The sequence below is a fragment of the Diospyros lotus genome, chromosome 6 (genome assembly GCF_014633365.1).
Source record: "Diospyros lotus cultivar Yz01 chromosome 6, ASM1463336v1, whole genome shotgun sequence".
Classification (NCBI taxonomy): Eukaryota; Viridiplantae; Streptophyta; class Magnoliopsida; order Ericales; family Ebenaceae; genus Diospyros; species Diospyros lotus.
Window position 1 is genome coordinate 10,635,731 of NC_068343.1, and position 24,236 is coordinate 10,659,966.

Here is a 24,236-nt window from a genome sequence, read left to right on the forward strand (position 1 = left end):
TGAATTCTTCGTCATAAAAATAACATTAAAGCTTTATATTTTTTGTGAGGTCGTGTTTTGGGCAATGGGTTAGTTATTTGGGAGGTTATGTTTCAAAGTTAAAACGATACGTAATGACGGAAACATTGGAATGTTGGCTTGAAAATAATTAAGCTTACAGTAGGGTGGGTTTTATTCAAATTTAGCTTCAATGAGAAGTCTTTTTTTAATTAGTCTTCCATTCCACCAATTAATTGTCCGTCCAACTCAAAATATTGACGACTAACATATATAGAAATGCTTATTTTTCTGCTTAATTTTTAAAATAGAGAATATAAGTTAATAAATATATATTGTTCGAAAATAAAATAAGCTATATTTATTTTTAAGATAACATATTTTTGATGTAACAATATATTTTGACCAATAAAAACTATTTTAAGTCACAAAAATAAAATACATTTATTATATTTTATTCTATCTTTTTTTATAAAATTATTATATTATCTAAGTTGAGCAACATAATAATTGTCCAACACGGACAATTCAAGAGAAGGGGTGTGGGGTTGGGCAACATATCGATCCTATCTATGTGAGGGGATAAAATAGAACAATTTTATATGAAAACGTTTTCATAGTTTACTAAAATTTAAAGATAAATTGATTATATATCTTTTACTTTTTTTAACTCACTCTAAATATATTTTAATTAAAAAAAAAACAGTGGCGTCGCACATAAGAGGGGAAGATTGCATTTTGGATATTGAGTAAAAATATACCGACAATTGTTATTGGAAGTGGAAGTTAACTTTGTAAATCTTAGGATACTAATTGTTATTTTGAGAAAACCAAAAGTGACGAGTGTATTTTATTCTTTACTAAATGATGACCCTATATTTTTTTCAGTATAATAATATTGTTAATGACCATAATGCCTATGGTTTAGTAAACAGATATAAGAAATGCAAATTAATTTAAAATAATTTGGTAAATAAATACTAGATCCATATGATATATACTTGATAAATTAGATTGTGTTGCTAGACCTACCAATGACACACCATTTTGACGATAGGGTGTACGTAAACACTTAGGTAAAATATGTTTCCCTTTAGCTTACCTGGTGTATATAATGAAGTGCTTAAAATATGTTTCCCTTTAGTTCATTAAATGAACCAATCTTATTAGTACTTAACAAGCTTTCTTTCACCCACCGGGACAGTATCATTTACTTTACAAACATGTGTTAGACAATCAGTCATTTCAAAACTTAAAAGCAAGTAAAAAGGGGAGACAACAAGACAACTTTACATTTTATGGTACTAGTTACTCATTTAAAAACTTAAAATAATTTTATGTTACCAAGTAGTCGCGTTCACATTTAGGTAGTCAAAATCATCAAAATCCATCTTCAGCATAGCCAAACAAAAAAAAAAGTGAATAAAACAAAAAAAAAATTAAAAAAATCCAATATTTATATTTAGGTAGTCAGTCAACAAACAATACATCCAGAGTACAAGAATGGGTCGGGTCTGCTCAAATTAAAAAGCAAATGAGTGCCCCATATATGGCCAAGCCATTACAAGAATCTGGCTGGCCAAAAAACAAAATTCTAAATAGAATAACAGCCAATTCTCTACAAGCACCTGAATTTCATCCAATTTTCTTCTTCCATTTCCCTTCCAGCAATCATCAGTATCCAATAGATATACACTAAAATTCCTGTTTTTCTATTTCATTTTTTTTTTAAATTTTTTGTTCTTTGCTCCTGATTTCTTCATTAGAATTTGTTACCAGAAGTAAGTTGCAACTTAACGAGTAGGTCACATCAAGATCCGCACAACGGCTAGACCAACAGCAGAGATAGAAACAAGGGTACCTATGCAATACTTCATCACATCATATTTTGCTGCTTCCAACTGAGCTCTTAATTCATGAATTTCCTGAGCTCATCACACAAGAGATTAATCAATAAACAAGAGGAAAAACGGTTTAGAAAAACACACACAAATACGACATTTTCATTGCACAAAAGCCGCTCACCCGATCAAGTTTGTTAGTGAGGTTAGTGGTTTGTTGATTTTGTTGTGCTAGCTCATCCCGTATTCTCCTGCACAAGGCATTCTCAATGTATAAGATGATATTAACTGCACAAATGTGCCACGTTTCAGAAAATAAGGAACATTTCTACTGACCCCCTCTCAAGATTTAGATCCAACCGCTGCCCAGCAGTGACCTTGTCAACTTCATACCTGTGTCACACAATCAACACGTCTCAAAATTTTAGTACAGAACAGTATAGAGATGTGAAAGTCATATATGAAGCAAATAAATAGTTTGCACTGCTTAAAAACCTTAGTTCACTGCGCATCTTCTCAATATCACCTCGAAGCTTTTCATTCTCGTGTTGCAGCAAAGAAAAATGGTGGTCCTGCATTGAAGATTAAATGGGTGACTAAATAAAACAGCATGGAATATACATAGAACCTTAACCATTGTTAAGAATTAAAGGATTCAGAGACCATTTAAAAGAAATAGGAGTTTAACACATCATATGATTTCAGAATTGAACTTTTATGATTCTCAAATCATGCGAACATGACAACAGCAATGATCACGTGCTGGAATTTTTTTGGAGAGTATTACCACATCTTACATCCATGCCCATATTCCAGTTATCAGGGTCTACTGGTTGGTATTTCCCGACAGTGCATGGACCAGTTTCCCCATTGAAATTTCATAGGATGTCGTACCTCTCCCAAACAACAAAATACAAGACTACAGGGGCAGTTAACAGACCAACAGATACTGTTGGCAAGGGGCAATTAGGCATCAGAGATAGGTTAACTGTTGCAGCAGTATACATATGCAGCCATCTGGATAACAGTGGAATTTTCTTTTTCTATCACCCTATCCTTTGTTTTCCTTTGGATTTCAATAATTGTGGTGGTACTGATTTTCTCACCGCATTATAGAGTTCCAATATCCAGACTTTCTTGGTGGGGAAAGAGGGCGGGGGCGCAGTGGTTACTTTGACTTGTACTCCACTAGAACTAGTTCAGACAGATTTTTATCATGGCCCTTCATGTGCTTTCCCCTCCATCACTCTCAGATGTATATATGCCTGCCTGCCCACCATTCTTTTTGACCATTACTCCATTTTGGGATGCCCAAAGTGGTTGCCTATTTGAAAAGTCAAGATATATACAACTTCCCTTTTAGTGAATGTGAATGATTGAAAATAGTAAGAGGAATATTTGGAGAGTTTATATTATATTACCAAGGTATGAAACATAATTAACACTTACCTTAAATAGTTGGATAAGCCATAGTGGCAAAAGAAAGAAAAAATGAAAAAAATGTCACTATGGATTATGTTTCAAAATAAAGCTTTGACAGCTTAGCTTTGAGCATGTTCAACCTCATGCAGAAAGGCCACGATTGTTTCATAACAAAATATTTAGACCAATCAATGCTGCAATGCAACATTACTACCATTTGTTAAAAACTCCAAGTTTGATCTAATAAACCTCCAAATCTAACTATGTCACTTGACTTATAAAGTGTCACTTAGATTGGACATTTAACCAATAAGTTGACATCATTAATATATGGGGTGGTAAAAAAGGGTGTCTGATGCACGAAGCTCTCCACTTTGCGATGGTTGAGGGAATGTTATTTTCGTACTCAGTTTTACCCTTACTTTAGAAAAATAATCTATCTCACAATTCAAACCTATAACTTCCCGTCACCAAAGAGCAACCTTACTATCACTACCAAAGCTCACCCTCACATATGGGGACAATAAGTCCAAGGAAAATGGATTTATCAAAATTTAGTTGTCATTGCACAAAACTTGACATTGTAATTTCTAGCCAACTGTCAAACATGTCAAGATCATTACCTGGAAAAAGAAAATGTCAAACATGTCAAAAGTCGACTATTTCAGATCCATTTGTATGCTCTTTGAAAAAACAATTTTATCCCCGCTAAAAAGGCTCTATGCTGGGCTGATTGATGGTCCACAGGTCCCTCCCACCCAGGGGAATATGGAGAAAACCAGTGAAGTTAAGATCACATAGAGGATAAATTCTTGTTGCTAAAATACTACACTTATTCTCGAGAGTTTCTTCTTGAAACTACTGACAGTAAGGGAACTCAGGAACATCCAAACATAATGGAGAAAGAACATAGGAAAGACCAAAAATACAAATATAACTTTCCATAACCAGATAGGATGTCCTGTTCAGCATAAAGATTAAACATGAAGGAGAAAGAAAACCTACAATTTCCAAAAGAATTTTTTTTGAATAACTTTGCATTTGTGAAAGATAGCAAACTTGTCTACAAATTAGAGAAACTAACCTCCAAATAGGAAGCAACTTAAGTCATATAATGCTCCTAAATAAACTAACATGAAACACAAGCGAGGAAAACTTGATTAGCTAATCTTGCAGTAGGTATAGAAAAGATTTCAAAGCCTAGAGACCTTTCTCTGGAAAAAACTTCCAAATGGACTTTCTCGGACCAACTTAGTACAATATATACAAGGGATTAACTTCAACAGCTCATTGCCTTGGGCAATCTTTGGTGTCTGAGCAAAAGACCTAACATAAAGCAGAAAAATACACCAATGCATTCCAAAAGAAAAAACCTGACAACTTCATATTCTTCAAAGGGACACAAAGACACCCACAATGAAAGTAAACCAACTTTCAAGCTGAAAACAAGTCTGAAATAAGTCTGGCATGGTCTTTTGTAAGAAGCAGTTTAAGATTAAGCTAATATAACTGGCTGCTTAGATCCTAGTTTGATAAGAAAAACTAAAATGCAAGTACAATTTCATGAGCATTTAACCTTCACTAGATGAACTTTCAGAACATTCTACATGCACTTTCTAGCACTAGTTCAACACATCGACTCCATTATCTTTTAAGAGAGTTGATCCATTATTACCTTGTAGTGGTGGATGCAATAACCAACAATCAATGCACCAACTCAATATGTTAACATTCAATTTAGACTTTTCTCCCACACTTCATAAAAGCAGAAGGATGAATATGAATGCATCAAGTAATGCTTTTATGTTCTCTTCTATACAATCATAAACACATAGAAGGCTAGCGTAAGCTCCTAGTCAGTGTAGCATACCCTTTGTGAGGTTCCCTATAGAGGGCACCCAGGGGGGTTCCCCCAAGAGAAGTCTGTTCAAGCCCAAGAAAATCTTCTCCCCTGGAGGGGTCTTCCATGGCCTTCCCCCTCAAAGGCCCCAAAGAGTCCATCCGAAGATCCTTTGGGGACCACTAGCCTCCCCAAAGACTTAGAACAGTCTTCCAAAGACCCTTAGAGGGAAAACTCCCCCGAAGGCCAGGTCTTCTCGAAGCCTAACCCAATGGCATCCAGACGCTCTCACCCAAAGGGTCGTGCCACATGCCCCCATGCATGTGTGCCACGTGTCCCAATCCTCAAGGGGTATAAATACCCCATAACCCTTCACCTTCCCCGAAAACCCAAGGACTCCCTTCCGACTCTCCCGTGCACAACTCTTCCGAAAGAGTCCCTACTCTTCCGAAGGCACCATCCGCATTGCACTGCATTCACATAACCTCTTCTGCACCATGACTACATCTAACTTATGCATCGAAGGGCCCGCACGGGAGAGATCCTTGCATGCCTTCTGACTGTCTTCGGCCTTGCAAACCAAAAGACCCGGAGCTCTTGAGGCACCCAAAAACCTCTTTGGGAGACGCTCCAACAGCCCCCTAGAAGACCCTGCGTGCCTTCTGACTATCTTCGGCCTTGCAAACCAAAAAACCCGAAGCTCTCAAGGCACCCAAAAACCTCTTCAGGAGACTCCAGCAGCCCCCTGGAGGACCCTTCCACAGGACTCTTTGGATGACTCCTTCAAAGAAGACCTTGCTCTTTCGTTCAGCTCCGCCGACTTTTTGTTGAGCTTCCCCGAAACAAACAAGTTTCAATTGTTGTATTACGACAACAACACTAGTTATCCACATAAGACAAAATGATCCCCCCCCCCCCCCCCCAACAAAAAAAGGAAGCTTCAAGAAGCTATCTCAACAACAATAATCACAAGTCTTAATCCCACTAGATACGGCTAGCTACATGAATTATGGACCTCTAGTCATCTCTATGCATGGTAACATCCTTTGTAAGGTCATTATCTCAAAAGAAGAAAAAGGAGATTCACCTCCACTTAGCAATGGCAAGTATTTATTCTCCTAAGACTTTGTATTCATAGAATTTAGAAAGTACCATATTGGAAGTTAAACTAACTTAGACCAAGTGTACTGGATTTGTTTATGATTCCAATAAAATTAAGAGGGTATAGTTAAAGCGACCAATCAATCTTAGCATGTATATAAAACCAAAGAGTTATTCTCTCCTTTCGGATTTGATTGAACTTGTCATCTAAAGCCATAAAAAAGGTTTGAAATTCCAGTCACATTAGTACAAAATTCCGAGCTAGAATGGATTTGCAAACACAACATGGACAATAAGACACGACACACCAACAAGGAGATTTTCAAATAAAAAAAAAATAATAAGAAACAAATAACAGATATGTTGAATTGGGAGCACTGGAATGCACTCAATCTTGGCCAATTTCAGTCACACACACACACGATTTGATCCCAAAAAACTGAAATGGAAATCAGATCATAAACAGAATTAAAATGACAATGTAAGAGATACGCAAACCATAAGAAGACACAACAGTTTATCCTGGTTCAGATCATCTCAAAGATGATCCTACATCCAGCCTCTTGATCCCGAAAGCAATCCACTAAGAACTTTGAAATCAGTACACAAGAATCTCTCACACGAGTACAATTGTTTATGAGATTACAAAGGCTATCTTGAAATCTAGACTTTCCTCTCAATTCACAACACTCGTACAATAGAATGATCAATACTCAAGCGACTGCCCTATGCCTTATATTTATAGACATTTGGGCAGACAATACAAGGAATACAATAGACACCACAATACCTAATATACCCCTCATACATATGTTACCATTAGACAAAACCTAACTTAACTAATTTGTCGCATGAATATGTATTGACTTCACTGATTTCTTCTAGACTACACTCGATGCAAACATACAACAAGATACATGGAAAAAGTATATAATTTTATTATTTTTATATATTTTCCATGTCATCAAAGATAATATAAACAAACAAAAGATGGCATTATTTAAAATTTCAAATAATGTGTTCTACACCTTAATAACCAACATATTAGCTGTAAAGCAATTGAATTCCACCAAAAACAATATATATATATATATGCATACAAATAATAAGAAATATTTTGGAATCAGAACCATCAGGGAAATTTTTCCAAAAGTTAATGATATTGAAAAACAAAAGTATAAACAAAAAGTCCAAATACCTTTTTCAGATGACTCTATTCATAAATAAAATTGAGGGTGCAATAAAATTCCTAAAATTGAGAAGTCTATACAAGAAAGGACTTAGACGTACAAATTCATGTTGTTTAATTTTACCATTAGACCTCAAGTTATTTTCAACTAGTTATGTGTTTTCTGTGTGTATAAATCAATGAAAAAAAAATTATTTTTTATTCCAATAAAAGAAACAAAACAAAAGAATATAGATGAAACGCCTTTTGATTCAGCCCAACAAAAAAAAAAAAAAAAAACAAGAATATGCTTGGACAGGTGTTGTTAGGAAATATTCAATGTCATGTCAATGTAGGTGATCAGCTAGGGCCGTTACCTTTTGTAAGTGTTCATGCTTCTACAAGTTTTTAAGGTTCAGATAGCAAAAGCAATTACCTGCCAAAACCAATTATTTGACATGATATGATGATTTATTATTTACGTGTGAAAGAACAAAAAGATCTAAATGAGTATTCAAAACATGTTAATTGCAAAGTCTCTAATTCTTTATGACCAAGGAACATAGTGTAATTTACTTTCGATCAAAATAGCAGAAACATTTCTATTTCTAAAACTAACAAGAACTACTATTAGAAAGTAAAAATGTTACTTAAATGTGGCACATACAATAAGAAAAATCAAAAGCCTTAAACCCACAAGGTGACATCAACTATATGAATACTAAAACCCATCATCTCCATCCATGGCCATATTCTTTGGCAGGCAATTATATCATATGTCATGTTTAAGGGTTTCCCACCAATTTCTTTTGTCTTCCTTTACCTCTTCTACTACAAACTTTTTCCATTTCATCTGTTCACCTTATAGATGCATCTATCAATCTTCTTGTTGCATACATGGCACATAACATTTATGTATTTATTATTATTCTCTTGGATTTGATACTTATGTTTACCAATCGTAATATTTGGTTTACAAGAGAAGCAGTTTCATACATCCCCTGTGAAGAATTAGCAGAGCTTACGCAAAATTAGGAAATTAATCATCTCTCTTCCGATACAAATATGCAATATCCCATCATTATTATACATCTTAGGGATGAGGTATGTCTTATGAATGATTTATTTCACATTATTGTATTACAAAAATCATGAAAGGTCTTAGATCCTAAAATTTATGCCGACAATGTAGTGTTGATGAAGTAGTTTGGATTTTAAAAAAAGGCACCCCCAATGCATGAGGCCATCAAAACATAAAATATGAATTTATAGATTTCTAGAAGTCTTTGGTAGTATATATGACAATACGTTGATAGTATTCTGGTCCGATAACCTTTTCTTTCTCTTCCTCATTCTAGCATATGTGTATACATAGAAGCAAACATGGATTTCATAGGTAATGTTGAACTTGACAATTAGAAGGACTAAGTATATTTTTGTTTTAGTTCTCATATAACACACCTTGGAACAGGAAAGCCACTGACACACTCAATTGAATCAAACTCTACATAGACAAGTTTCTGAACCCTTTAGTGGTTATAAATATAACATAATGTTCAAGGCACTATTTGGGTGTCAAAAGTATAATAATAAATTGACTCAAAATCAGTTTGATTATCATTATGGGTATTATTAGGTTACACAATTTGAACAGTGGGAAGCATTTTGTTTGTTTTTGGATCTGTCGTCTTCTTCTAATGTCTCGTGGGATTATCAGAATTGAGTTTGTTATCTTGACCCATTTATGGTCAAATTCAAAGTAGAAATATGTATATAGTCTTAAGCTGTTCCAAAAATAATTCATATTAGTATTTTTTTTTCTGGATTTTATGCCTTTTGGTAACTATGAAATTATGGTAAGTTGTACCTTTAGGAATCAAGTGATTTAAATCCTTTGATTTTTCTTACGAAAGTCATATTCTGGGAATTTTGTACTAATTATCAATGTTTTGAAAACGTGGTCAGAATGGTGAGTTCAGCAGGAAAAACCAGAAACAGATCCAGTTTAGGCCAAAAAATCAACAGTTGAATAGGAAACTGGATGAACCGGGCCAATCCAATTCACCACCCAGCTCCCATCTGCCATCAATCTTCATGGCAGATCTGAGAGAGAGAGAGAGACAGTGGACAAGCTTCAAGAACCTCCATTCCTCCATTAACATTTTGTAGCTAGAGCTTGTAAGGTCATCCTCCTATGAAGCTCCCATTCTTCATTCATTCAGGCAAAACATTTACTTTAACAGAGAGTTAGGGCTTACAGCTAATAGAAATCCATGAACACAGCAGAGAGACAGAGATGGCAAAATAGAAGAACTAGGTTATGCTTGGTTGTAAGATGGTCGCACTGTCAAAGTAATTTTTGGTTTGGCCATGAGAATAAAAAAGAAAGCTTGAAAAAGTCATGGCTGAGATCTTTTCAACTAATTGGGGGGAGAGACGGCTCAAGATGATGATGACTGGCACTAGGACTGGCAGAATCGAATCAAAATGAATGTGAAGAGTTCTGGTGTGGTGTTTGGCTGTTCAGTTGTTTTGTTAATTTGCTGTGATGGTGTTTGGTTGTGGCTCAGGAAGATGAGTGACAGAGCGATATTAATTTTCTCTAAGCAATTGGTACACATGCCATCATTACTTAGTAAAAGCACTTTAATTAATCCTTTTGACTTATATTAGTTTACTCTCTTTGTATTTGTCATTTTTAGATATGAAAATTCTGAAAGCATTTATTGGGCATTACTAATGTATTACTTTTTTTAACTAATTTTCACTTAACTCACTAGCAACGCCCCCTTTTAATTTCAATTTTACTTTATAAAATTTCTGTAACTTATTTTCAATTATTATAGATTTATTTATTTAATGGATGGTTCCACCGTGCTCCAACAATTGAACCTTAAACTTCTCCCCTTTCCAATTCAACACTCAGTCCAGTTTTCTAAACATTGCTATCTATTATATTATCTCTTTATAATGCAACTATTAAATAACAGCAGTTTTTTATGTGATTACTTAATGATCATTTTTTTTATTTCATTTGGTTTACATAATATTAGTCCTTCTAATTGCTGAAAATTAGACAATATGTTGAAAATTTTAATCAGTCACAATAATTGAAGATCTTATGTATAATATTATATTTCCAATTAGACAATTGTTTGCAATTTATTTGCCACCATAATGGTTTGTGCAGTCTCATTTTCCTAATTTGAATTTTTTTCATGATGTTGTTTGGTAGCCACGAAAGTGGCAAAACTAGAATGTTTTACAGATTCCAAATTGTATTATAAAATTGAATGCCTCTTCCCTAAGAGCATTAAATATAATGTGACAATGCAAATTGCAATAATCACAAGAATATTAGGTTTGGCCCAGAGGTGCACTACTTTTTGAGTTATCAATTATCAATGTCGTGAATCAAGGCTTTGATTATATGTGTGATTGGTCAAATATTCTGTAGATTTAAAAACTATAATTAGGATGTGATTATATCTATGTTACTGTAAATAGAAAATTACTCAATTAGAAAATTTGTTTTCACAGTTAGATAAGCATCCTATTTGTATATATGTGTCTACTTGTTCAATAAAAATTATTGCCATATTTTTTCACAAGATATTAGGGCCTAAGAAAACCTAGGACTCTTTTCGAGCCTTCATCGCTGACTGCCCTTCTGCTGCTACTGACAGCCCAACCAGTAGCCTTCATTGTTGCCTAGCCTTACCTGCTACTACAGCCATCACTAGCAGCCTTCATTGCTGCGACAGTACCTTATTTACCATTCTCTCAGCCCTTCCCATTAACAAGAGATGTCAGCCATCACTAGTGAAGTTAGTTCTCATGACACAAGAGAAACACCAGCACCCTTGTTGCTTCAGCCGTCAGGAGAATTGCAGCAAATCAATGCTGCCTATCGGTTGGATGGGAAGAATTATCTAAAATGGTCCCAGTTGATTTAAACCATTTTGAAAGAGAAAGGGAAGATTAGCCATATGTCATGTACCTAGGGTTTTGATAGGAAATTGGAAGAATGAGGGGGAAATTTAGCAAAAGTGTAGGGAGAATCAGAACAACAGTAAATAAGGGAGGGGAAAGATCGAGAGAGAGAGAGAGAGAATTTGGAAGAGAGAAACCAAAAATATTTCAAATGTATTCCTTCATGCTCATGAGTTATGCTGGATCAGTCTTGATCCAGATAGCAATGATTGGTGCCAATAGGGCTGCCAAATATTCAAACCAAGTATAACTGAAGGCTGTTGGCTTTTAGGTACAACTACCATCTATTTCTAAGTACAAGTGGTTCAATCCAAACTAGAGTAGATACAAACAAAAGGAATACATCTATTATCTGTAACTACTATACGCTTGGGAATATGACAATTCCCCCCACCTTGTGAGAGTTCTTGTTCCCAGGTACTTGAAACAATTGGCCACTGCTCTTATCCAATACTAGCTTTCTCTTTCTGTTTTATTCCTCCCTCTTTCTTTCTCCTTCTAGGCTTCTTTTTCTTTGTCCTTAGGTTCTCAAGATCAATCCCAAGCATAAGCCGACCCAAAACTTCAATAGAAGAAAGCTTATTGAGTTCAAGCCTAATATATCCACCTCCTGTAATAGCTGTCCAATCAAGATTGGTCTCCAATTTAAGAACATCGCTTGAGACAACGAGGTCAATTGCCTTCATTAACATCAACATCAAAAGCTGGGCTGCACCTTCTGAAATCTGGCTTGCATCTTTTGAAATGACAGCAACCCTGTCACCCTGTTTAGTATCAGTGAGATTTCCTCCTGTTGGTATTGTCTTCACTTTCTCATTGCCTATTTTAACCAAAGCTAATGAATCCTCAGCACTATCCGAAATCAAAGGCAATGGAACAGTATCCTTAGGAACTCCACTATCAATTCCATTTCTTACAAAATTCTTATTCAAAACGCCTCCCAATCCTTCAATCCATGCACTAGTCACAAGGGGTAACGAGTTGGCCTTACCTTCGTCGGTCACTTCATCAAATACTTCCCCATTTTCCTCTTGCAGCCTCTCGGTAGTTGCCTCTTGAGATGTTATTTCTTCTTCATAGCAGCAGAATTCCTCTCCAATTCCAAAAATTCCTTAATGCCTCATGTTATTCCTGTCATCCGACTGACTGCATCATTCAGCTCTAGTTTTGGACTTCCGTGATTATCATTTGAAACATTCCCATCAAGAACAACTTCTCCAAAGGAATTTTGCCCAAACACCCTGGATGAAACCTCTGGAAGTGCTGTTGTTTCTGCCAGCACTGTCATTACAGTCACCCTTCTTGTCAATTCCGCCTAAATCAGAATACTTCTTCGGCTCAGAATCGGAGGTCAATAGTGAATCAATTTTCCGCCATCTTAACTTCTCCTTCGACCGCTCCATTTTAAGGAGCTTCTCTTGGGTAAAACTTCTGTAATAATCATCTGAAACATTTCTTCTCGATTTATCGAAGAATTTAGTGGGAAGGCTGACCTGATACATTTTAGATAGCGTCATCCAAAAATATTGTATCTCCTCGCGTATAACATTGTTGATCTCCTCACGCATTCTGTTGATTTGATCATCTAATTTCTTTTCCCATGTCTAATGCTTCTGGCCAAACTCCTCATGATTTTTTCACATCCAACTGAAAATGCAGCATCCTTCTGCTGCAACTGAGACTTCACTTGTTTCATGTGTGCATTGCTCCCTATTGCCAACATCTCACGAACAGGACACTTCGAAGACCAAGCATTCTTCTACTGCAATTGCGACTCCAATTGTCTCGTGTGCACTGCCCCCATGCCCAACTTCTCTAGAACAGGACACTTCAAAGACTAAGGAGCAGGAGTCCTATACATATTGAATCCACACACCCTTCCGTGAGCTAATCGGCTCTAAACTAGAATTGCCTCAACGCAATTCAATAGCCGAGGCACCCGCTCTTCTTTGCCTTTCCAATTCGAACCAATTTAACCAAAATTTATAGCCGAAATCTACCTCTTGTTTCCCCTTATAGCCTAAAATTTCGATTGAAATCCACCGCATGTGGAATTCTCTTCACTAATTTGCTTATATGCACTGTCGAACTTGTAATACCCAGAAAATTATTAAGAAAATAAATGATATTTAATGAAGGGTATAACTGGAATTATCGAAAGAATAAGGCTATATGACACACTAACGCAGTCTTAGATGATTAAATCAGTCGGAGGGAGTAACCCGGACCTTAGATAGCTAAAGAAAATTATACAGTATCGACAAGTGATTCGAATTATGAATTTTAGTGATGAAAGAAGTGGGATCGGGAACAGTTTTCGGTACAGCTGTCGACCGAGCTGAGAAAACCGAATCGACGTAGGAAACGTCCAGAAGATCAACGGAATGCGTCAAGGACTAATGTTTAATGTGTAGAACAACCCTTAAGCGATTTCGGGTTGAATCAAATGGATTTAAGGTCAATTTGACCAATCGGGCCTAAGTGCAGTTTTCTAATTTGGCCCGAGGGAGGTCAAAACGATAATTTTTCAGGAGTCTTGAGGGTCAAATGAGATGTACTAAACTTGCGGGACAAGGTGATATAATTGGATTTATTAAGGGTACTTTGGAAGGGGGCAGAGATGTCATTTGGAAAGTCAAGGGGGTGGAAGTGCAAATTATCAAACTTGCATAGTGTGAACACAGCAACCAGATTTCGGCCGCCGCACTGCCACCGCACGTGGCCGCCGTTTCCGGCGATGGGACGGGCGAGGCTTGCTTGGGGAAGGTCGTAGCCGGCGGTAAGAGGCTTGGGGACCAAGCCATGATCGGTTATTGGCCAGAAGAAGCTCGGATTTTTGATATAAATAGAGGCCGCGAGTTCGAGCTTTTGAAGCGAAAATCGACTGAGTTTTTGAATGATTTTGAGCGAGTGATTAAGGGGCTTTTGGTCGCGAGGCATCAAGGATCACTTTGGGATCGATTTGAAGCATTTTGGTGTATGTTTGAGGGATGTTCAAACTTGGCCGAGGGTTGGAGGCGGTCCGCCACCGCCGACCTGCAACTGGCCGTTAGGGCCATTTTCCGGTGGCCTTTCGGCCTAAAAATGGTACCATCTGGATCGATTCTCCAAGGGCTTCAAGGGGGTACCGGTTTTGCAGCCATCGGAGCAACCGCCGGTGACCGGTCTTGAGGAAGAAGACGACGCGCGTGGCTGCACGCGCCAGCTTCCACGCGCAGACACGCGCCAGGCGCGTGAGGGCGCGTGGATGGGGGCATTTCGGTAATTCCAATTCCAGTATTTTTGTTGATTTATTTTAGGAATTAACATGTTAAAATATTTTGGAAAATATTTGAGGAGATAATTATTTTGGAATTATCTAGGAGAAAATTGGGAGAAAATAGAGAAAATTATGGAAAATTGAGGAAAATGGATTTTAATGCTTCCTTAATTAAATATGGTGTTTAGGAAGTATTGTGACTCGAGGTTGAGTATAAGTTCAAGCATTTGGGATTTAACACGCAAATCGAGGCGTTGCACGAGGATCGAGGCGATCTGAATACATTCGAGGTGAGTGGTCTGATCCTGTCTTTACCTTATCTTAAAAATATGTTGGAAGGTGTGTAGTGGGTTCAGGTGGGCGGTGTTACCCTCCCGAACTTAGGTTACACCAATTGGAACCAGTTCTAGTGAGCGGTTTAACCCTCCGGAACTTGGGTTGTTCTGCGAAAGCATTTCACTTACGTATTTACGTCATCATTTGCATATTGTACATGTGATATATTGCATCAACTGTTTTACTTTCAAAAGAGTCGGTGCATGGCGAGTAATTTTCATATCATCGGAGTATTGATATTCGTGTCAATGTTGTTTTCTGAGTGGGACGGGTTGGGGTCTACTTGAGATTGGGACAATGTTAATCCAGGTGAAAGGGTGTCACACTGGGGGCACTCGAGGGAATAATGTTAAACCAGGTGAACGGGTGTCACGACGGTGCACCCGAGGGATTAACGTTGGACCAGGTGAACGTGTGCCACAGTGGGACATTCGAGGGATTAAGTATGTCAAGGTGATATCTCGAGTTAGACATGTTTTGCATGTTGCCGCTTGTCTGAATATGCCATGCTCGTGTGTCTCTCATGCATTGTATAATCCGTTTCTATACCGTCACTTAGATGTTTATCATCTAACTTGGGCTATGCCCCTGGAACGTTTAATGTTCCAGCCAGGGACTGCTGCGAAGGCAAGGATGTGGCCGGTTGGGGGCCAATGGTGCTTAGTTTGTTAGTCGTTGTAACGTTTGGAGGCTTTAGTATGTATTACAGGTTGTAAATGAACAGTTGTATAATAGCAATTTTATCATTTGATCTGTATTACGTATTTTGCTATGGAAATACAATGTTAAGAACTATGGTGTTTGGTATTAGTGTATCCGCTGCGTTGTATTAAGACTCGTTTAAGATTATTGATCTTGATAGTTAAACGGGCAAGACTGGGGTTCGCGGGGTTTTGTTTCTGCATGTGAAGATTGTTCTTGAAATACCGCGCGTGTTGAACTTAAAGAGGAAAAAAAAAAAAAAAAAAAAGAAATCCCGAGAATACCCTTATAGTGACACGCTTGGCGAGACGGGGTGTTACAGAACTTCTAATCGGAATCTCCTGAATCACCGCTCAATCAGTTCCGATAATGGCTGAGGTCACCTCCCTGAACCTTGACTGTAGCAGCTTGGACACAACAACAAATCAAACTGTTGCTCCACCTTCATAGTTGAACCTTCTACTTCCCCTCCACAATTCGAATCGGAGGCCCCGAGTACTTCCTGTGAGTTCGATCAATTATGTTGCAGCCTCCAGAAAATGAATTGACTCCAAAACAGTTGTTATGCTCTGCCTAATTGAGAATCACTCTCCTCTCAATTCAGCAACCTTGGATCCATTTCACGAAATCGTTGTTATAAATCGCCTATCAAATTAATCGACTATGTTGCTCTGAATCAGTAAAAATCTCAACCGAAATCAACCTGTATCCTTCGCCTAAGTCATCATGCAGTAGCCGATAACCACCGGCTCTAAATTGCCTTCAAATTCAGAATCGCAATTGCCTATCCGCCATCAATTCACTCCATGCATCGGAATCTAATTCCAAGAATCAATGGTCGAGAATTAATCCTCAGCCGAGAGACCCACCCAAACTCACTGGAATGCTTGAACTCGCCGAGTCCATTGAATCACTGAACCTTGGACTTTAATTACTGAAATTGATTTCACTATCCTTCAAATCGAATCTTAATCACACCAAAATTCACCACTGGAATAGCTGACCATGAAGTGATCGAAAATTACAAAGCAGTAGCTGAGGACCGTCACTGGGAAACAACAACCAAGATCGCCTGGGTTTGCTTGCCTTTACCACATGCAACGACTTTGATCTAGCCACTAGGATAGCTAGAATCTCCTCAAACGTCACAGTCAAATCTAAAAAATAGATCCGGTCCTTCAAGTCGCCTCCAAAAGTCAGGCAACCTCTGAATTTCCAACCCCGAGTCAATCACCGGCTTCGTATTCAAGACTCAGACTCAGATATGTCGTAATCATGAAATTTGTTGGAATCTGTTTCACCTTTACACGCAGCTTGATAATTTTTGTTGAACTAGTGGTCAAACTTGTTGCCAGGAAGCGCCTCTAGCACCGCCTCCTGAATGGATTGGCTCCAATCGCACGATGTGGATCAACAATCCACAATTCCCAAGCAATCATGGTGGGTCACTGCAATTCACCGATTCGATCACAATCGCTAGGATCTTGATGGCTCGGATCTGCCTCCAATACATGACTGAAACAAATTCACTACTAGAATTGACGAAATCATAGCCGATAATTGTTGGCTCTGATACAAGTACAGGTGGTTCAATCCAAACTACAACAGATACAAACAAAAGGAATACATCTATTATCTATTACTACTATACTCTTAGGAACATGACACCATATTATAGGGACCGAACCAAAGAAGAAAGTTCCAGCCTATGCAGCATGGGATGAAGAAAATTCCATGATAATTGCATGGTTGTGGAGTTGCATGGCACCCAAAATTAGTGACGCCTGCATGTTCTTATCAACAGTAAAGGAGGTTTGGGAATCTATCCAACAAACCTACTCAAATTAAAGATGCAGCCCAAATCTTCAAATCGAAGACCAAAATAGCTTTAGCGAATCAAAGGAAACAAAACTATCAAACGACTATGCCAATTTCCTAAAGGGACTCTGGCAAGAGATGGATCACTACCGAGTCATTAAGATGAAGATCAGTGATGACGCAGCCACCTTGAAAGCTTTCATAGACAAAGATCGCACCTACGATTTCCTTGCAGGTCTCAACGTGGAGTATGATCAGGTGAGGGTTCAAATTCTAGGCAAAGATGATTTACCCTCACCTAATGAAATGATTTCGATTATTAGCTAAGGAAAGCAAGCAGGGTGTCATGTTGGACCCAAAACCAATTGAGGCCACTGACCATATGACTCCTTCCTCCCAGTTTTTTCACACATACTCACCCTGTTCAAGCAATCGAAAAATTGCTACAACTGACGGTTCTTTGATCACAATAGCTATGAGAGATTAAAATCAGTCTTATCTTGACCCTCAAAAATGTCTTTCATGTGCCTAAATTGTCCACCAAACCTTCTCTCCGTATCCAAACTATCCTATGATGTCAATTGCAAAGTGATTTTTCTCTCTTCTTACTATTTGTTTCAAAACAAGGACTCAGGACTAATGATTGAACGTACTAAGGAACAGGATGGCTTGTACTATCTTGAGAAATCTTAAAAATTACCAGTTGGCAGGTGGAACCAGCCCTTAAGATGCCTTTTAGAATCACATATACCCCCCAATGACACTATTTGGCTGCATCATACAGGCTGGGGCATCTTGTTTTTTCCACTATTAAAATCATATTTCCTTCTTTGTTTAAAGGCCTAAATATTAGATAGTTTCATTTTAATGTCTGTGAGTTTGCCAAACATAAACATGTTGTTTTTCCTACTAGTAATAAATGATGGCATCTTCCTTTTGAATTAATTCATAGTGATATCTGGGATTCATCAATCATTCCAAATGTTTCTGGGGCACGTTGGTTTGTTTCGTTTATTAATGATTGCACAAGAATTACATGAGTCTTTCTTCTTAAATTTAAATTTGATGTGAGTGATATTCTCTCTAATTTCTTTTCTATGATCCACAATCAATTTTGGGCAAAAATCAAACGATTAGGTCAAACAATGCAAAGGATTATTTCAACCAAACCCTTTCCACCTATTTCCTTCAACGGAGAGTTATTCATGAGTCCTCGTGTGTTTCTACCCTTCAACAGAATGAGATTGCAGAATGAAAGAACAGGCATCCCTTGGATACTACAAGGGTATTGTTGTTTCACACAAATGTGCCTAAACAATTTTGGGGGGAATCCGTACTCAGCCACTCATGTCATGTCATCAACCAGTTACCCTCCAGAGTGTTACATCTTCAGACTCCAATAGCAGTTTTATCCCACTTCTATCCTACTCTTCCTACCACAAATCAGCTTAGCCCTAAGGTAGTCATGTGTGTTTCATTTGTTCATGTTCATAGCCCTAAACAAGGAAGTTGGATCATAGAGCTCTTAAGTGTCTTTGTGGACTATTCTTTTACACAAAAAAGATACAAATGCTATCATCCTCTGACTGAAAACTTTTTGGTTTCTGCGGATGTTACATTTGTTGAGACTATACCCTATTTTAGTCACCCTTCTCTTCAGAGGGAGACCTCAATTATGGAAGATAAGGATGAGTTGTTCCTTCCTAACTTATCACTAGTTCCTAAACCTCTGCTCAAACCTGCATTTGAATCCACCAAACCTGCATTTGAACCTCCTCCTGACCTACTGCCCAAACCTGCACTTGACTCCACTCCACAAACTCATGAACCTGAATCCTCCCTACAACCTGGTTTCCAAAACTGCAGGGGGGGAGGCCACCATTGACAAATGATTTTTCCAAATTTACTCAAGAAGGACTAATCCAAAACTCAAACCAAGGTTGCACCTATCATCAAATCCAACATCTAGAAATGAGGTAACATCTCTTGGCTCACCTTCTAATGTTGATTCCATGACTGATATTGACCTACCTATAGCACTAAGGAAAGGAATATCTCTTATATCCACTCTCTCACTTTGTATCCTTTAAAAGATGTTCTCCATCTCATAGAAGCTTTCTTACCAACATACATACTGCACACATTCCTACCACATTATCAGAGGCTTTAAACTATGAAAATTGGAGGAATGCCATGAATGTTGAAATGCAGGCCCTGGAAAAGAATAATACATGGGAGATTGTGATTTACCAAAAGGGAAGAAACTTGTTGGGTGCAAATGGGATTCACAATCGAGTATAAAGCAGATGTGACACTTCAAAGATACAAAACTAGATTGGTAGCTAAAGGTTACACCCAAACATATGGAACAGACTACCAAGAAACATTGGCCCCAGTAGCCAAGATGAACACGATGAGAATTCTCTTATCCCTAGCAGCTAACTTTGACTGGCCTTTAATACATTATACAGTTTGACGTGAAGAATGTTTTCTTGAATGGAGACCTTGAGGAGAAAATTTACATGGACATACCCCCATGATTAAACAAAAACAAACTTCAGACTAAGGTTTGTAGACTCAAGAAGGCACTATGTGGCTCGGGAGATTTTCCAAAGTAATGCAAGCCATGGGTTATAAACCGAGTCAAGGAGACCACACTCTATTCATAAAACACTCAGGTTCAGATTCTATCACAACAAGTATGCTCTTGATCTTTTGCGAGACACAAGAAAAATGGCTTGCAAACCATCCAATATTCCAATTGACCCTAATCAAAAATTTGGTGAAGCTGAGGGAGATACAGACACAAACAAAGAGGCATATCAAAGGTTGGTTGGCAGGCTGATTTACCTATTTCATACATGGCCAAACACAACCTATGTCATTAGTATAATAAGTCAATTCATGCACAAACCCAAGGAACTTCACCTGCAAATAGTCTACAGAATTTTGCATTATCTCAAGGGTACTTTAGGAAAGGGAATTTTATTAAAAAAGGGTGAGAAACTCACCCTAGAGGCCTACACTAATGCAGATTATGCAAGCTCGGTGGTTAATAGACGGTCTACCACGAGATATTGTATTTTCTTGGGTGGAAACTTGGTTACTTGGAGGAACAAGAAACAACACGTCATGGCAAGGTCAAGTGCAGAATCAGAATTCCGAGTAATGGCACAAGGGATATGTGAACTATAATGGTTAAAGATTATTTAGGAAGATCTAAGACTCAAGTGGGATGGCCTTATGAAACTCTATTGTGACAATAAGTTAGCTATTAGCATTGCACACAATCCTATGCAGCATGACCAAACAAAACACAATGAGGTGGATCGAAATTTTATTAAAGAAAAATTGGACAATGATCTTATATGTACACCTTATATACCAAGTGAATCACAACTAGCTGTTGTTCCAACCAAAAGACTCAATTGTCAAGTCTTTCACAAGCTTACAGCCAAGCTGGGAATGGACTGTTGATATTAAGACTTACAAACCAAGAACAATCAGAAGAGAACTTCCACACAAATCCTTACACACTCACGGAATTAGAAAAAACCAATTGAGTAATCAAATATAACATAAGAAAAATATAATGACAGAAAGCGAAAATCAAACCACAAGATCGAGATTTATCCTGATTCGGAATGCACTTAGGCAAACCTACATCCAGCAATCCAACACCCACAGAGCAATCTTTATTCAGATGAAAATATGATCAGTACATCAATTTCTCGCCCTCATCTATATCCCAGAGTACTAACCTCTCATTCTCTCAAGAATGCACAAGACTAAACCCTGATCACTCAACCTTTCTTTTCTCAAAAATGAAACCAGTACTCGATCACAAATGAATAAAAACTCTCACTTGAATCATCTCGACTGCCCCTCCTGCCCCTGTCCTCTTATTTACAGAAAGGGCGGACACCCCAATGTAACTAACTAACATTGGGATATTACAATTATACCCCAAAAGACTAAGTAAATTACACTTGGTATTTGAAACCTAATTGATCTAACTTCTAGCTGATGAATCTCTAATATTTTACTGATCTCCTATCACACAAACTCGAGGCAAACACAACATGGACAATATCTATTCACCAGCTTGAGATTAAGTGTCATGAATCAAGCACTTGATTATATGTGTGATTAGTCAATATTCTGTAGATTTAAAAGCTATAATTAGGATGTGATTATATCTATATTACTGTAAATAGAAGATTACTCAATTAGGAGATTTGTTTCCATATTTAGGTAAGCATCTTATGTGTATATATGTCTCCCAGTTCAATAAAAATTATTGCCATATTTTTCCACAATCAATTTTAGGATAATTGGTGTTTATTTTTTGTTAGAATAGGAATTGGACACAACTTGACTTGTGGGTTGAGTTACTTGAGTAATCCTCTTAACACTTCTAGTATTTAAGGCATTTCACCTGTTCACAATCAATCTCAAGCCCAAAGAAAAGAAGAGGGTTCCATTACATGACCAACAGAAAAATTGTTAGATCTTATATCATGAACTTGAGATAGAGAAACCAAACCCCCAAATGTAACAGACCTACCCCTATAGATAACAGAAAATTTACCATGATAATTTAATGATTATTTATTATGAATTGTAATTGGATTTTATTTATTGTTTATAATAATTGAATGATTTATTATTGTTTATAAGAATGATTTACTTATTATGATTTTTTTTTTAAAAGTATGGATAAATTGATTCATAACTGAAAACATCTGAGTTTTTCCTCACATTTCATCTATTCTGTTGCTCAATAAATTAAACCTCTTAGACTGGTTTCAAGATAAGATTCAGTTTAACTTAGAGGTCCTAGATCTTGATATAGTAATCCAACTGGAAAAGTCAGCTGATATTACTAATTCTAACAGACTTGATGAAAAGGAACTGTGGAAAGCCTGAAAAAGATCTATAAAATTGACCTTAATGTTCATGTGAATAACTATAGCAAACAATATCAAGTGAATGCTCCACTACAACTAAAAAGGGCTAAGAAATTCATTAAGAATGTGAAAGAACATTTTAAAACTGTTCACAAGTCTCTTTCAAGGACACTAATAGATGAGATTACTTTCATGAAGTTTGATGTACTCGTGAGATGCATGATCATGTCCCTAAAATGACAAAGATGCTCAATTAAAAGGCTCTTGGGATGAATGTGGATGAATCTTTTTTTTTTTTTGTATGATTTACTTTTAACTTCTTACCTTGTTAGAACAAGTCTTTTCATTTCACCGTGATCCATTACAATCCCTGAACTTTAAAATTCGACAATCAATTCCTAAACTTTCCAAAATTAACCATGACAACCACTCAAAGGGCCAAAATTCAGGGGGTGTTTAGGCCAATTTTGGGAAGTTTAGGGACTTATTTGGCAAATTTGCAAATTTTAAAGTTCAAAGCATGTCTAGGCCAAATGACCAAAGTTCAAGGGGTTCCTGGTCAATTTACCCTTAAATAAAAATGGAATCTGAATAAATCGACAAGCATGCTTATTTAAGAGGGTGACAGTGGAGTTTTGAAAATCACCAAAGGATCCTGAATATGCATGAGGGTAGTGTTGTAGAATGGTATATACATTCTGCAAGCAACCACTTTAAGTGGGGAAGCTGCTGTAGCAAGCAGCAATGCCCAAGTGAAGGCAAGGTTGTGGCATCTAAGGATGTCACACATTAGCGAGCAAGGGCTCAAAGAGCTTGCCAAGCAAGGCATTCTAGGTCATGGCCAGGTTGCAGGACTCAATAAATGTGAGTCCTACATCTATGGCAAAGCTGTCAAAGTTAAATTCAGCAAGAAAGCAATTCATTCCTTAAAATCACCATTAGACCATCTACACTCAGATTTGTGGGGACCATCTCAAACCCTAGCCCATGGAGACTCTAGGTATTTTCTATCCATTATTGATGACTACTCTAAAATATTGTGGGTTTATGTCTTAAAGTCATCAGATCATACCTTTGAGGCCTTTAGGACTTGGAAGAAAATGGTAGATAACCAAAAAAGGAGGACTATTAAAACCATTAGAACAGATAATGGGCTAGAATTCTGCAATAAAGAGTTCGCTCAAATGTGCAAAGAGAGTGGGATAATTAGGCACACAGCCCCAGGGAACCCTAAACAAAATGGATTGACCGAAAGAATGAATAGAATATTATTAAAAAGAGTGAGATGCATGTTATTCCATGCAAATTTGCCCAAATCTTTTTAGGGGGAGGCAATATCATCTGCAACTTATGTGATCAACATATCACCATCAGCTGCAATTGAGTTTCAAACCCCCTATGAAAGGTGGACAGGTCATAAGCCAAGTTTAGAACACTTTAGGGTATTTGGTTGCTTAGCCTATGCTCATGTGAAGCAAGGCAAGCTGGAACCTCAGGCTAAGAAATGCCTATTTGTAGGATATCCCATCGGAGTCAAAGGTTACAAATTGTGGAACCTTGAGACTAAAGAGCCAATAACTATTATCTCAAGAGATGTCACATTTGATGAAGACTCTATATCAAAGACAATCAATATAGAGGACTAGCAAGACTTAGAGAGAAAATCTAAGCCTATAGAGTTAGAGGTCCAAGGCATAGTGCATGAAAATGTCCTAGAAGAACCTCATGATCAGGATTCTGCTCAATATGAGGAAAGCGAGGAAGAGAGTGATGCAAACTCTAGTTTAGGTGACCAGCTGGATACCTGTAGGTATAATGTGGCTAGAAAGAGACAAAGATGGAGTCGCAG

The 24,236-nt window shown here is 37.5% G+C and overlaps 1 protein-coding gene across 1 annotated transcript in view; it reads right to left on the bottom strand.

The window, feature by feature from the left end:
• Positions 1-1,436: 1,436 nt before the first annotated feature.
• Positions 1,437-24,236, bottom strand: part of LOC127804057 (protein FMP32, mitochondrial) — a 32,134-nt gene continuing 9,334 nt past the window's right edge. Inside the window, exons 4-7 of the mRNA XM_052340779.1 lie at positions 2,334-2,410; positions 2,175-2,231; positions 2,023-2,089; positions 1,437-1,922 (exon numbers count right to left, since the gene is read on the bottom strand). Coding sequence (XP_052196739.1) covers positions 1,803-1,922; positions 2,023-2,089; positions 2,175-2,231; positions 2,334-2,410 — 321 coding nt within the window. The 3' untranslated portion in view covers positions 1,437-1,802. The remainder of the gene's footprint in view (positions 1,923-2,022; positions 2,090-2,174; positions 2,232-2,333; positions 2,411-24,236) is intronic.